Raw genomic sequence first — 13,866 nt, forward strand, 5'->3', positions numbered from 1 at the left:
CTCCAGCGCTGGAACGACAACTCCATCCGGAGCTGGTTAGTGCCGCACTGTTCCCGTTCAGGTCAGTAACCAGCTCCTTTTGCAGCCGTGTAGAACAGGTGCGAGGTTTCGGACCGCCGCCGTGGAGATAGCGATGGCCTATCTTCAGGAGAGGCCATCTGAACTAAAATCTAGGAAACCCCTTTAAAGGTTTTATAGTCAGTGATTTTCTGGGAATACTCATTGATCCCCGCAGAATGGTTGTGGCTGAGCTGCAGTTTAGGGCACTACTACCTGTGTATGTGCACTGCTGTACCCGAACCACAAGGGGCTGTGGTGACCCAGTGAGTGATGCCACCTCGGCATTCTGATTAGGGCTTCCAGGGATGGATCATAGTTGTGCATTCCTGGAAAATCCCATTAAAATATTGGGAATTTTTATTGAACTGACAAATATATCACATGACAACATTTTTGTTTCATAGTCGTTAAATAAATTGACTCTCGCTTATTTATAGTTTAACACTTTTTGCAAAAATGCTTTTTTTGGAAGCAAAAAAAACCCCACACAGCCAGATGTTACATGTTGGCCAATAGAAAATTATAAAACTCCTTTTAAAAAAAGCTTTTTTGCAGTGCAGTACAGTTTTATGACCGTTTCCTAGACTTTTTGCTCCCTTTGTAGCATGCCCTGAATGTAGCATTTTTCAGGTCTTTTCCCATTGACTTCTCTCTTTACGCATTCATTTTATGGCATTTTTTACGAGCCATAGTATGGCAGCACCTTAATGTGACCTCTTCATAGCTTCAGCTGGGCTTGCTTATTTCACGTTGTGCAGTTACTTTCTGACTGTGTCAAACTGCAAGGACACGCCCTGCTGCCAGGTGTGATGGTAACTCCCAGTCGTGCATTTAGTTATATTTCCAGGAGGAATAACAGAGGAATGTCGTCATTTAGAGTTTTGTGCAATGTAATTCCACCTGTGATGCAAGAATTTAGTCAAACGGACATGCCAGAAAACCTGTCAGATCCCCTCATGTCTGCAATTTGCAGTATGGTGTTTGCTTTTAAGAATATATTTTAAGTAAGCTGAAAATCCTTCTGTACACTTGAGGAGATGGCGAGGAGACACTCTGTATCCACTCATGAAGATAGGAGTCTAACAATGGCTGATTCTTTTCACAGAGCTTTGGAAGTTTGGGGGAGCCCTGAAGCCATTTTCAGGGAACGGAAGTTAAGGAAAGAAGAAGAGATTGCTTACAAAGAAAGTGAGTGGCTATATACAGATGTAGCTGGTGTTACCATGACCCCTGGCCGCCATGATGGTAACTTATCATACCTTTCCAGTATTTCTATCTGATATTGCATTACATAAATTAGGCCAACAGATGGCAGTATAAGTTAAGTAAATGAAAGTGAGGCTGCGGTGTGCAGGTTATTCATTTATTGTGGTTCAGTGCTGTATGTACATCTGTAGGTTTACTACTAGGAATTGTAAATTTCTATTAGCCATAAGTTACCCACAGGATAGGGGATAACTGTTAGATCTGTGGGGGGCTGACTGCTGGAAACACCACTGATCATAAGAACAGGGGTCCTGGAGCGGTGGTCGAGTATAAACACTGCTGTTCCAATCAAAGTCTATGGGACTGCTAGAGATGGCTTAGTACAGCGCTTAACGGTACCATAGACTTTCAGTGAAGCGGTAGTGTGTGTAGCAGGTGATCTTGCGTCTTAAACGGGTAGGTTATCAGTATCTAATCGGTGGGGGTCCGACACCCGGGACCCGCCAATCAGCTATTTGGGAAGGCTGCGGTGCTCGCTGTCTTCGGGCCTTCTCTTAGCTTTTCCTAGGCCAGTGACATCACATTCATCGGTCACATGGCCTAGGTGCAGCTCAGCCCCATAGAAGTGAATAGGCCTGGGCTGTAATGCCAAGTACAGCCGCTAAACAATGTATTGCGCTGTACTTAGTAAGCACGGAGAATGCTGCAGCGCTCAAACAGCTGATCAGTGGGGTTCCTGGGTGTCGGACCCCACCGATCAGATACTAATGACCTATGCAGAGGATAGGTCTTCCGTTATAAAGTCTTGGAAAAACCCTTTTAATGATTTAGTTTGATTTAATATGTGTAATGTATGATATCCATGGCTTTCCCACAAGAAAGCAGAAGGAAACCCCTATGGAAGCTTCAGAAGGTAATGTGAACAGCGTCCAAGATTTGGCTCCTTGACACCCGGACAGTGTGACGCATCTTACTGAATCTGTCTGTTTCTTCTTGGCTTATTTAGACTCATTTAGAAATCAGAAATTATTAAAAGAATACAAAGATTTTCTAGGAAATACAAAGGTATGGATATTTTTCTAACTGTTATTTTTCGGCTCTGTTCGCTTCATGCTTTTAATGTGTGTTTAGCATGTGTGCACGGAACGCTCCCAATGTACATGCTAAATCTGTCCGGAGGGTTACATTAGCTGGTCGGAGACCAAAAAGTACCCTATTGATCTCCATCTGGTCGGTATGTGTCAGTGTACTGCAAGATAAAAAAAACTGTATGGACTAGAGTAGTAGGCCACATTACTCCATATTACTGTATCCAGTAAAAAAACTTTTTTAAAAGTGTGATCCTATGAGGGAGGGGGGGGGGGGCATTGTATGGCATCTTTCAGCAGTATAAGTTTGGCATATATGCCTCAGCACATACCTTAAACGGATCATGATGAAAGACCCCTAATGGATGTCAGTGAGGTTGACCATCTTCCCCATGCTTTAAAGGGAACCTGTCATGTTGAACATGGTGTCTGAGCTTCAGGCGGTATGTTAAAGAGCAGGACGAGCTGAGCAGATTATACATACGTTCATGGAAAGAACCTCAGTATAACCTTTTTTTTTATTCATTTATTTCCATACTCATTCTGGGTTTTGAACTCCAGGAGGAGGTCCTATAAGTGACTGCCTGCCCTCTATGACTGTGTATACACAGTTAGGACCGCCTCCTGGACTTCAATCAGTGACTGGCAGCCTTCCCTCTAGGACTGTGTATATACAGATAGCTGTCAATCACTGATAGGACCGCCTCCTGGACTTCAAAGCCCAGAATGAGCAGAAATTTAAATGTATAAATTATACTGAATCTATAACCATAAAACTATTTATCATTTGGCTCAGCTCCTCCTGCTCTATAAAACGCTGCCTGCAGATTATTTCGCATGTTCATGATAATAGGCTGCCTTTGAGCCCTTCTCGACATGGCGGGTCTTTAAAGATGGCACCCGCTCCGGAGCAGAGCGAGTGCCTGCTATTTCTCACAGGAGACACCCGGGGCTAATGTCTGCAATCGGTGGTAATGCTGATAGTGGACAGTTAACACCTCAGATGTCGTGGGCAAATGTGACATGTGAAAGGAAAAAAACCCGGAAGCGTTGGATGGGAACACCTCTGCCTGGCTGAGATTGGTTAAGGCGTTCCATTGTATAAATAAACCAGAGCCTGTACTAGGCTTCTAGGCCTATTGCTGGTCTATCCCAATGCAGGTGGTAGGGTGGCAGCTCCCCACACACGGCCCCCCCTACATAGACAGAACTATAAAAAAAAAAGTTATAGGAGTCAGATTTTGGAGCTGAAAAAAAAAATATTTGAATTTTTTCCAAAGTTATTATTTTTATTTGAGTATTAAAACGCAAGAAAAGCTATAAATGGTATTGTTGTAATCGTACTGATCCAAAGTATGAAATAAACAGGTTGGTTTTACCGCACAGTGAATGTAGGAAAAATCAATAAAACTGTGGTGGAATTGTATTTATTTTATTTTTTTATCCAATTCCACCACGTTTGGAATTTATTTCCAGCTTGCCTCTACATCCTATGCAAAATAAATGGTGCCATTAGAAAGTGCAACTGGTTACACAAAAAACAAGCCCCAATACGGCTATGTGAATGGAAAAATAAAAATGTTATGGCTCTGGGCATGCTAGGGTTTAAAAAAACGAAAAAGGAAAATCGCAATGTCAGGAAGGGGTTAATGACAAGGTCTCAAAAGGTCTTAAAGACCACTATATTTAGGTTTTAGTGCTTTTTTTGTTTACTGGCTGTAACTTTTTCTTTTTTGTGTGACACGTAGGGCTTTTGTAATTTTTTTGAGCTTTTTTTTTTTTTTATTTGGGGAAAATTGTGCAAAAAATCTAAAAAAATGAAATTGTTTCAAACTTTAGCTCCTTATTATTTAAATATGCAAACTGACCCCAAAATAAACTAAATGTGTATCCTATTTTGTGTCGCTCGTTTTGATGTATATGTATAGTTTCATGTGACTGAGGTGATAATGACATTGGTTTTGGTTGCCGTGGCCTTTTTTTTTGTATTTTATTATACTTTTTTTAAAATTATTTTTTACATTTATTTTTGACAGATAATATATATCCCAAGTGTGGATAATGACATTTGGTGTTTTTATTTTATTATGTTTTACTTATTTTTACACACCTTTTTCGCACATATCTCTCCCAAGAGGTCAAAGCCCCCTGGGGGACACTGCCCCCCCCCCCCACTGGAGCATCCTCTGCCTGAGATACCTGGCAATCACGTGACTCCCTGGGTCCAATAGCTTCATAGCTGTTCCTCTATTCACTGCCCTTAAGGGAACGGCTACACGACACAAAAAGGGTAACATTTTTCGTAATGCTAGACAATGGTGTCGGATTGCAACATGTGACAGTGACACAAAAATACAATGGATTTTTGTGTGACTGTCGCCCGCAGTTGCAGCATTTTGCAATGTGACACCATTGACATTATTACAAAAAATGTCTCGCGACATTGCTGCGAAAAATGTTGTTGTGTAGCCCTAGCCTACCTGTCATCGACCGCTAGAGTGCAGGAGCTTTCATCCTGTGGCCCAGCAGTCCGAAACACAGCCGATCGCACAGGCAGACTATCAGCTGTGTTACTGTCCATGAGAATAGTGGCACCCCTGGAGTCCAGTGACTATCCTGTGGTATTTGCCATTTATGATGGGACATGTGCCCTGGGGCTGCTGAATGGCTGAGAAGACTCTGCTGGGCCTTTGAGCATCGGACCCTTTTTCGTACTAGTGATAATTGCACTCGTTGCGGCACAGTGTGTGGATGTGCCAGACTGAGAAGGTGTTCTACATCTGTGCCCATTTGTATCCTCAGTGCCCTTTTCTTAGGATACAAGTTTTATACAGCATTAACCTGTCGTTAACCTGTGTATCAGCCCCAGACTTCATTTAAAGAGCTGATATCATTGGTAATGCAGGCTATTAGAGGCACAAATGAAATGTCTAATGTCTCGCTATTTCTCTTGTAATAGAAGTTTAGGGTAATGACCTGAGATATTGTGTAATAATGAAGCCATAAATCACAGTTATTGATTTTCTAGAAGTAAAACTAATTTATTGTTTGCAGTGCTAAGGGAATCAAGTCTGCTCTCTCTGGGAATTCTGTCGCCATCAAATTCACTGTTAAAGCAGGCACTGGAGCAAGGGTGCGCCAAATGTCTTGTGATGCCCTTGGTGGACTTAAGGGTCCATTCACACGTCCGCATCCGTTCTGCAATTTTGCGGAATGGGTGCGGACCTATTCATTTTTAATGGGGCCGCAAAAGATGCGAACAGCACACCATGTGCTTTTCGCATCCGCTCTTCCGTTTCGCAGCCCTGCAAAAAAAATAGAACATGTCCAATTCTTGTCCGCAGACACGAACAAGAAAAGGTATTTCCATTATAGTGCCGGCCATGTGCGGTTCGCAAAATGCGGAACACACATGGCCAGTGTCCGTGCTTTGCGGATCCGCAATTTGCGGACCGCAAAACACTTGCGGACGTGTGAATGGACCCTTACTGCTCATTCACGTATCAATTAAAAGTACTTTTTTTCCAGAATGAAGCAACAGATCGCTAAGTGAAAGGTATCATTACATTGTGCTGAGCTAGTCCTACAAGGCATTGTGAATGGTTTAATGGTGAATTTCCTGGTGACTCCCTTTAAATGAGACCCGACTAGTGTTACATTTCTCAGGCTAACTAAAGGGTAACTAACCTTTTTCTTAAAGGGGTTCTCCGGGAATTAAGAAAATGAAAATACCTTATTATAAATATATACCCAAATACCTTTCATTAGTTATAATGGCTCATTTTGCCTGGGGAGCAATCATTAGGAGAAATAGAATGGCCGCCGTCCTATTAGTTCATACAAAACCTGTCCTAAGCACACAGCAGGACAAGTTTAGAAGCTGCCTCATCCTCCTCTCATATTTGTCAGGGATTATGATCCTGAATACAGCTGAAAGGACCTTTAGCTGAATCTCTGTAGGAATGTTCATGAGGAGACTAAGTACATAGGGGTGGGACAGGCTGTGGTAATGGAGACTGCATACAAGTGCTGCTGATCATCAGCCACATCCCCACCTACGTCAAGTCTCCATTCCTACAGAGGTTCAGCTGAAGATCTTATCGGTTGTATTCAGGACCATAATCCCTGACGAGCAGAGTAGAGAGGAGGATGAGGCAGCTCTTTAGCTCAGTGTTGTGAAGTAACTTGACCTGTGAGATTAGGACAGGTTTTGTGTCTACTTCGGCCATTTTATTTCTCCTAATGATTGCTCCCCACACAAAATGAGACATTTTAACTAATGAAAGGTATTTGGGAACATACGTATAATAAAGTAAACTTTAAGTATTTTAATTTTCTTAATTCCTGGAGAACCCCTTTAAGTTTATTTTAAACTATTCTAAAAGGTTCAAAATTCATTTTTGCAATATAATTTACTTATTATACTGTTTTTGTGGCTTAGGCTACTTTCACACTAGCATTTTGGCTTTCAGTTTCTGAGATCCGTCCAGGGCTCTCACAAGCGTCCAAAACAGATCAGTTTTGCCCTAATACATTCTAAATGGAAAAGGATCCGCTCAGAATCCATCTGTTTTCCTCTATTCAGTTACAATTCCGCTCTGGAGGCGGACAACATAACGCTGCATGTAGCGTTTTTTTTTGTCCGCGATGTGGTGCTGAGCAATCCGTCCTGGCACACAATGTAAGTCAATGGGGACGGATCCGTTTTCTCGGACACAATCTAGCATAATAGAAAACGGATCCGTCCTCCATTGACTTTCAATGGTGTTCGAGACGGATTCATCATGGCTATAGAATACATAATACAACCGTATCTGTTCATGACGGATGCCTGCGGTTGTATTATTGTAACGGAAGCGTTTTTGCAGATCCATGACAGATCCGCAAAAAGCACTAATGTGAAAGTAGCCTAAAAGGGGTTGTCTCATCACAGACAATGTGGGTCATATCGCTAGGATATGCCCTCATTTTCTTTATAGGTGCGAGTCCCAGCGGTTGACCCTGCACCTATAAGACAATGGTAGCATATCCTAGCGATATGCCCCACATTGTCTGTGATGAGACAACCCCTTTTAGGCTACTTTCACATTAGCGTTTTTTGCGGATCCATCAGGGATCTGCAAAACCGCTTCCGTTAAAATAATATATCGGGAACGGAGGCCCGCAAGGTGGTGGCTGGAGGACTCCAGTCTGGCCACCACCACCAAGTGCTCTCCCCACTGAAGTGAACAGGAGCGCACCACAGATGACTGGCCACCGCTCCCATTCACTTCTATGGGCACGATGGAAATATCCGAGCCAATGCTTGGCTATTTTTGGCAGCCCCATAGAAAATTAATGGAGGGCGGCTGCGCATGCGCAGTGTGCCCTCCAACGCTTTCGGGGCTCCGTTCTCGATTACAGGTGCGGGTTCCGGCCGTGGGACCCACACCTCTAACACAATGGGGGCATATCTTAGCGATATGCCCCCATTGTCTGTGATGAGACAACCCCTTTAAAGGTATTGTCTCATCTGAGACTTTGGGGGCATATCGCTATTCCCCAGTCTCTGATAGGTACTGCCCCAGAGGTAGGACCGAGAACCTATCTTTAGAACGGAGCCCTCAAAGTAAAGGAGGGCGCACTGTGCATGCACTACCACCAGAGAATAGCTGCTCGACTATTTCCATCAGCTCCATAGAAGTGAATGGAGCGGTGCATTTCCCATTCATTTCAATGGGGCTTCTGGAAAATGCTGAGCGAGCACCTGAGGTTCAGGGGTCTTAGCGCTTTTAAATCCATATCCCCGTGCACCATTGACATGTCAGTAGTGTACGGATTCCACTGTTCTAATGTTCAGAAAACTAGATCTGTGTGTATGTAGGTAGGTGCATTTGGAGCTGAGCAGCCAGATCTGGTATGTGACATTGTTGCCTTTGGACATACAGTACAGACCAAAAGTTTGGACACACCTTCTCATTCAAAGAGTTTTCTTTATTTTCATGACTATGAAAATTGTAGATTCACACTGAAGGCATCAAAACTATGAATTAACACATGTGGAATTATATACATAACAAAAAAGTGTGAAACAACTGAAAATATGTAATATTCTAGGTTCTTCAAAGTAGCCACCTTTTGCTTTGATTACTGCTTTGCACACTCTTGGCATTCTCTTGATGAGCTTCAAGAGGTAGTCACCTGAAATGGTTTTCACTTCACAGGTGTGCCCTGTCGGGTTTAATAAGTGGGATTTCTTGCCTTATAAATGGGGTTGGGACCATCAGTTGCGTTGTGGAGAAGTCAGGTGGATACACAGCTGATAGTCCTACTGAATAGACTGTTAAAATTTGTATTATGGCAAGAAAAAAGCAGCTAAGTAAAGAAAAACGAGTGGCCATCGTTACTTTAAGAAATGAAGGTCAGTCAGTCCGAAAAATTGGGAAAACTTTGAAAGTGTCCCCAGGTGCAGTCACAAAAACCATCAAGCGCTACAAAGAAACTGGCTCACATGCGGACCGACCCCAGGAAAGGAAGACCAAGTCACCTCTGCTGCGGAGGATAACTTCATCCAAATCACCAGCCTCAGAAATCGCAGGTTAACAGCAGCTCAGATTAGAGACCAGGTCAATGCCACACATTAGACCAGTGGAAATCTGTGCTTTGGTCTGATGAGTCCAAGTTTGAGATCTTTGGTTTCAACCACCGTGTCTTTGTGCGACGCAGAAAAGGTGAACGGATGGACTCTACATGCCTGGTTCCCACCGTGAAGCATGGAGGAGGAGGTGTGATGGTGTGGGGGTGATTTGCTGGTGACACTGTTGGGGATTTATTCAAAATTGAAGGCATACTGAACCAGCATGGCTACCACAGCATCTTGCAGCTGCATGCTATTCCATCCGGTTTGCGTTTAGTTGGACCATCATTTATTTTTCAACAGGACAATGACCCCAAACACACCTCCAGGCTGTGTAAGGGCTATTTGAGCATGAAGGAGAGTGATGGGGTGCTGCGCCATATGACCTGGCCTCCACAGTCACCGGACCTGAACCCAATCGAGATGGTTTGGGGTGAGCTGGACCGCAGAGTGAAGGCAAAAGGGCCAACAAGTGCCAAGCATCTCTGGGAACTCCTTCAAGACTGTTGGAAGACCATTTCAGGTGACTACCTCTTGAAGCCCATCAAGAGAATGCCAAGAGTGTGCAAAGCAGTAATCAAAGCAAAAGGTGGCTACTTTGAAGAACCTAGAATATGACACATTTTGTCATGTTATGTATATAATTCCACATGTGTTAATTCATAGTTTTGATGCCTTCAGTGTGAATCTACAATTTTCATAGTCATGAAAATAAAGAAAACTCTCTGAATGAGAAGGTGTGTCCAAACTTTTGGTCTGTACTGTATGTCAGCTGGTTATTTGTGTGTATTATGAATGGGAGTAATTGAGGGCATGTCCTCATCCTGTTCTGTGTGCACATTGCCTTCCTGACAAGTGTTGAATATGGCACCTGGTGGTGATCAATTTCTATGACAAAGACTCCCACTGAAAACAGACAAGGATACTTTTAGATGAGTTCCACTCATTGGACTTGCAGGGTGAGTATGCGGCAGCACCCGTCCTGACCTCCCAGCATTATATTGATTTATGCTGCCATGTAACCCTTAGATGTCTGGAATGTATTGTATAGCAGTGACATAATGCTGTCGGTGTTATACAAAACATTCCAGAACTGCAAGCGTTACATAGCATCATAAATCAGTATAATGCTATGCGACCCTGGCAGTGTTGGGAGGTCAGGACGGGAGCTGCTGCATACTCACCCTGCAAGTCCAATGCCTGGACCTCACTCGTCTGAAAGGAGCAAAACTCTTAGAAAATCTTGTTCAAGTCCCCAATCAAAATGTTTCCCGTATTAACTATTCCGGTGAACCTATGTGATGTGACATTTCAGTTTAGCTTTGGTTTCTTGCAATGCATGGTCTGAATATGGGATGTATTTTTTATGGTTTCAGCCCCGGTTAAGTACAGCATCCATGTTCTTAAAGGGCCCTGGGAAAGTTGTGATGGTAGCTATTTGCATGTAGGTATATTTTATATACTATACTAAAGATCTTCTGTAGTAATTGTCGCTGTATTATTCTCTACATGGTCCCAGAGAAGAAGAAGCTGCTACTTGTTTTATTCTTATACATTTATTCTGCTAGTCATTATTCATGCAAGGACCCGACTTATTCCTGTTTTTATTTCCTTGATATGCAGAAATGGACTAAACTTCTTCTTTAAGCTGCTGGCCTGGGTGTACACTGGATCAGCCAGTATGTTTTCTGAAGCTATTCACTCCTTAGCTGACACTTGCAACCAGGTAAGATGCAGAAGACAATGTATGCTGCTAAGTGACATATCCTTATAGGTTATTGGGGGGGAATTCTTAGAGGGTTACCAGAACAGCTGACTGTAACCCAGGCCACCGCATACAACGGGTATCTGATCTCAGCAAGTGTGTCACTGAGGAGCTTATAATTAGAGATTTTCCGTGATATTTTTATTGATGACCCATTCTCAGGATAGGTCATCAATATCAGATCAGGGGTCCGACACCTGCCATCCCCGCCCATCAGCTGGTTGAAGAGAAGGCCGTGCACTGTGCCTGCGCAGCCTTCTCTTCATTGTTTACCTACTTAAAGTAGCAAAACTTCGGAAAACCTCTTTAATGGGATGGCTTTTCATAACGAACAGATCGTCACTGGCCAAGGAAAAGCTGAGAGAAAGCCGCGGTGCCACTGCGAGCGCCGCTGCCTACTGGAACAGCTCATCGGCGGGGGTCCTAGGTGTTGGACCCTTATCTATCATGTACTGATGACCTATGCAGAGGATAGGTCATCAGTATTAAAGTCTCGGAAAACCCCTTTAGTTAAAGGGTTTCTGTTACCAGAATTAACCCTATTAGCCTGGCTGACATTAGCGATGTGCTAATGTCAACAGACGGTAACTGTACTAGTCTTATGCTTATTGATGCCCCATCGCTAATGTCATCCAGTCTAAATGGGGTAATTCTGGTGACAGAAACCCTTTAAGTGCCATGTATTAACCTTGTCCACATGAGACAACCCCTTTAAGGCCCCCATACACTTTTTAGTATATTGTTGGAGATACTGCCAAGAACGGAGGGTTGGATAAATATATTTTCACCCAATTGTTTTGTTCTCCTGGGAGGTAAGCCACCACCAGAAGTGTCCGACTAGCAGCTTTCTCCGCTCTCCCCATAGAATACACACGTTTGGCTGAGCTGAATGTGTATGTATATGGTGTCAGGAGAGAGGGCTGTCGACTAACAGAAGTCATAGCCAGGCATACACATTCAAAATCTAACAAGGCTTCCATTACACAACCAGGAGACGTTATTTATCCACTAATAGTTAGCATTAAAGATTCCTAATCGATGACAGCAAACAGAGATCTTGCCGAAGTGGATTTACCATAAGTGTAACTATTCTGTCTTGGCACTAGGTGGCACTGCTTTTCATCAAATGGTGAGCAGGTCTCTGGTTTAGGTTGCTGCTGCTCTCGCCGCTCTATTGCACTAATAGCATTAGTATTAATGTCATGTTATTACTCTTTATTCATCTAGTAGCAGCATTGCATGTTTCATAGTACAGACTGCATAGAGTGTGCCCAGAGTGTGATACATAAGGAAGCAAGTGTTTATACCGGGTGGTATGGAGGGGTTAAATGATTATCATCGCATACAAAGAGTCCTAATCAGTAATAGGTTGCATACGCTTCTCCAAAATGTTGGCCAGCAGAAAGGAGCGGACTTCCACCATCTTGTATCTTCCACCTGAGGTATATGCTCATGGTGTATACATCCAACAGAGGGCTTTGATGGATCCTATACAGTAACCCATAGGGTCTCATTGTATCTTTTTGTGGTGACCCTCTGCGCTCTCCTATACATTTGAAAAAATGGTGTCCATGCATACTGACCAGACAGATTGACTGGACACTCTTTGGACCTCCAAAGGTGAATAGGGGGCCATGGGATACATCTCACTTATATACATTGAGAGCTTTTCCCGGCCTATGCGTTAGAGAACTGTATGTGTCAATTCATACGTCCGTATGTGTTTTGCGGATCCGCAAAACATGGACACCGGCAATGTGCCTTCTGCATTTTGCAGACCGCACATCGCCGGCACTCTCATAGAAAATGCCTTTTCTTGTCCGCAATTGCAAAGGGGTTCACATGTTCCTGGTGGCTAGTTTTAGGCCCCTTTCACACTGGCGAGTTTTCCGTGCGGGTGCAATGCATGACGTGAACGCACAGCACCCGCACTGAATCCTGGCCCATTCATTTCAGTAGGTCTGTGTACATGAGCCTCGTTTTTCACACATCACTTGTGCGTTGCATGAAAATCGTTGCATGTTCTATATTCAGCGTTTTTCACGCAGCCCTGGCCCCATAGAAGTGAATGGGGCTGCGTAAAAAAAGGCATTGCATTTGCAAGAAAGTGCGAATGTAATGCGTTTATCACTGATGGTTGCTAAGAGTTGTTTGTAAACCTTCTTCAGTTTTTTTTCACACGCGTGAAAAACGCATCAAAGAGCATTGCACCCGCAAGGAAAAAACTGAACGCAATCGCAGACAGAACTGACTGAACTTGCTTGCAAAATGGTGCGAGTTTCACTGAACGCATCCGGAGCTAATCCGTCGTGCTCGTGTGAAAGAGGCCTTAGGGTCAGGGAATGGATGTCAGGGTTACTGCCGTACAGACAATGCTGCAGGACTCATCAGTCATATGATTATTCACTTTGCTGCGTCCTCAATATTGTCTTCATTTGGACAGTTTACAACACTGGACAGGTAACTTCTCATGTAGACTAGTTGTCTCCTGTACAGTTATAATGCTGAAATATTCTTTTATTAGCTGATAATTTTGATTCTCCATGAAATAACTATTCTGGAGCATCTTTTCTTTTTTGCACTGTGCCAACCCTCTGTTATACCTACTGGAAATGTATGAATACAGCTGGGTGTTGGCATTCCTCTGGTCAAAGTGGTGTGTACTTGCATGCTACAAAGACACCGTCCTCACTGGTAACACCCAGTTGTCAATGTATCTATACATTTCTAAGAGGACATAGCTGGAGATTTATCATCTCCCTGTGCCTCTTTTTTGGCCACATTTATCTTTATTTGCTCCTGTTTTCAGGCTCAAATGACAAATATTTACGGCACAGACTTCCAGAGGATGCGCCTAATATATGATCAGACCTGCACCTCGCTATAAATTAGCCACATCCTCCGGCAACACTGCAGATTTCGAAGACAAATATAAAACAAAGGTCTTTGATAACTCTCCCCCCACAAAGGACAATATTTATTAAAGATTTTACTTAAAGGGAATGTGTCATCAGAAAATAACCCATTGTTTAACATATTTTTAAATAATTTTTTATGTTATTTTTAATTTTCCATGTCAATATCTATATTTATACAAAAAACATAAAATTCTGCCTTTTTCTCACTGGCCA

The 13,866-nt window shown here is 43.1% G+C and overlaps 1 protein-coding gene across 1 annotated transcript in view; it reads left to right on the forward strand.

Moving 5' to 3' along the window:
• Window positions 1–13,866, forward strand: part of SLC30A9 (solute carrier family 30 member 9) — a 112,550-nt gene that overhangs the window by 40,647 nt on the left and 58,037 nt on the right. Inside the window, exons 6-9 of the mRNA XM_044298669.1 lie at window positions 1,166–1,248; window positions 2,273–2,331; window positions 10,347–10,414; window positions 10,594–10,696. Of these exons, the coding sequence (XP_044154604.1) occupies window positions 1,166–1,248; window positions 2,273–2,331; window positions 10,347–10,414; window positions 10,594–10,696 (313 nt within the window). The remainder of the gene's footprint in view (window positions 1–1,165; window positions 1,249–2,272; window positions 2,332–10,346; window positions 10,415–10,593; window positions 10,697–13,866) is intronic.

The sequence above is a fragment of the Bufo gargarizans genome, chromosome 1 (assembly GCF_014858855.1).
Source record: "Bufo gargarizans isolate SCDJY-AF-19 chromosome 1, ASM1485885v1, whole genome shotgun sequence".
In the NCBI taxonomy this organism is placed as follows: domain Eukaryota; kingdom Metazoa; phylum Chordata; class Amphibia; order Anura; family Bufonidae; genus Bufo; species Bufo gargarizans.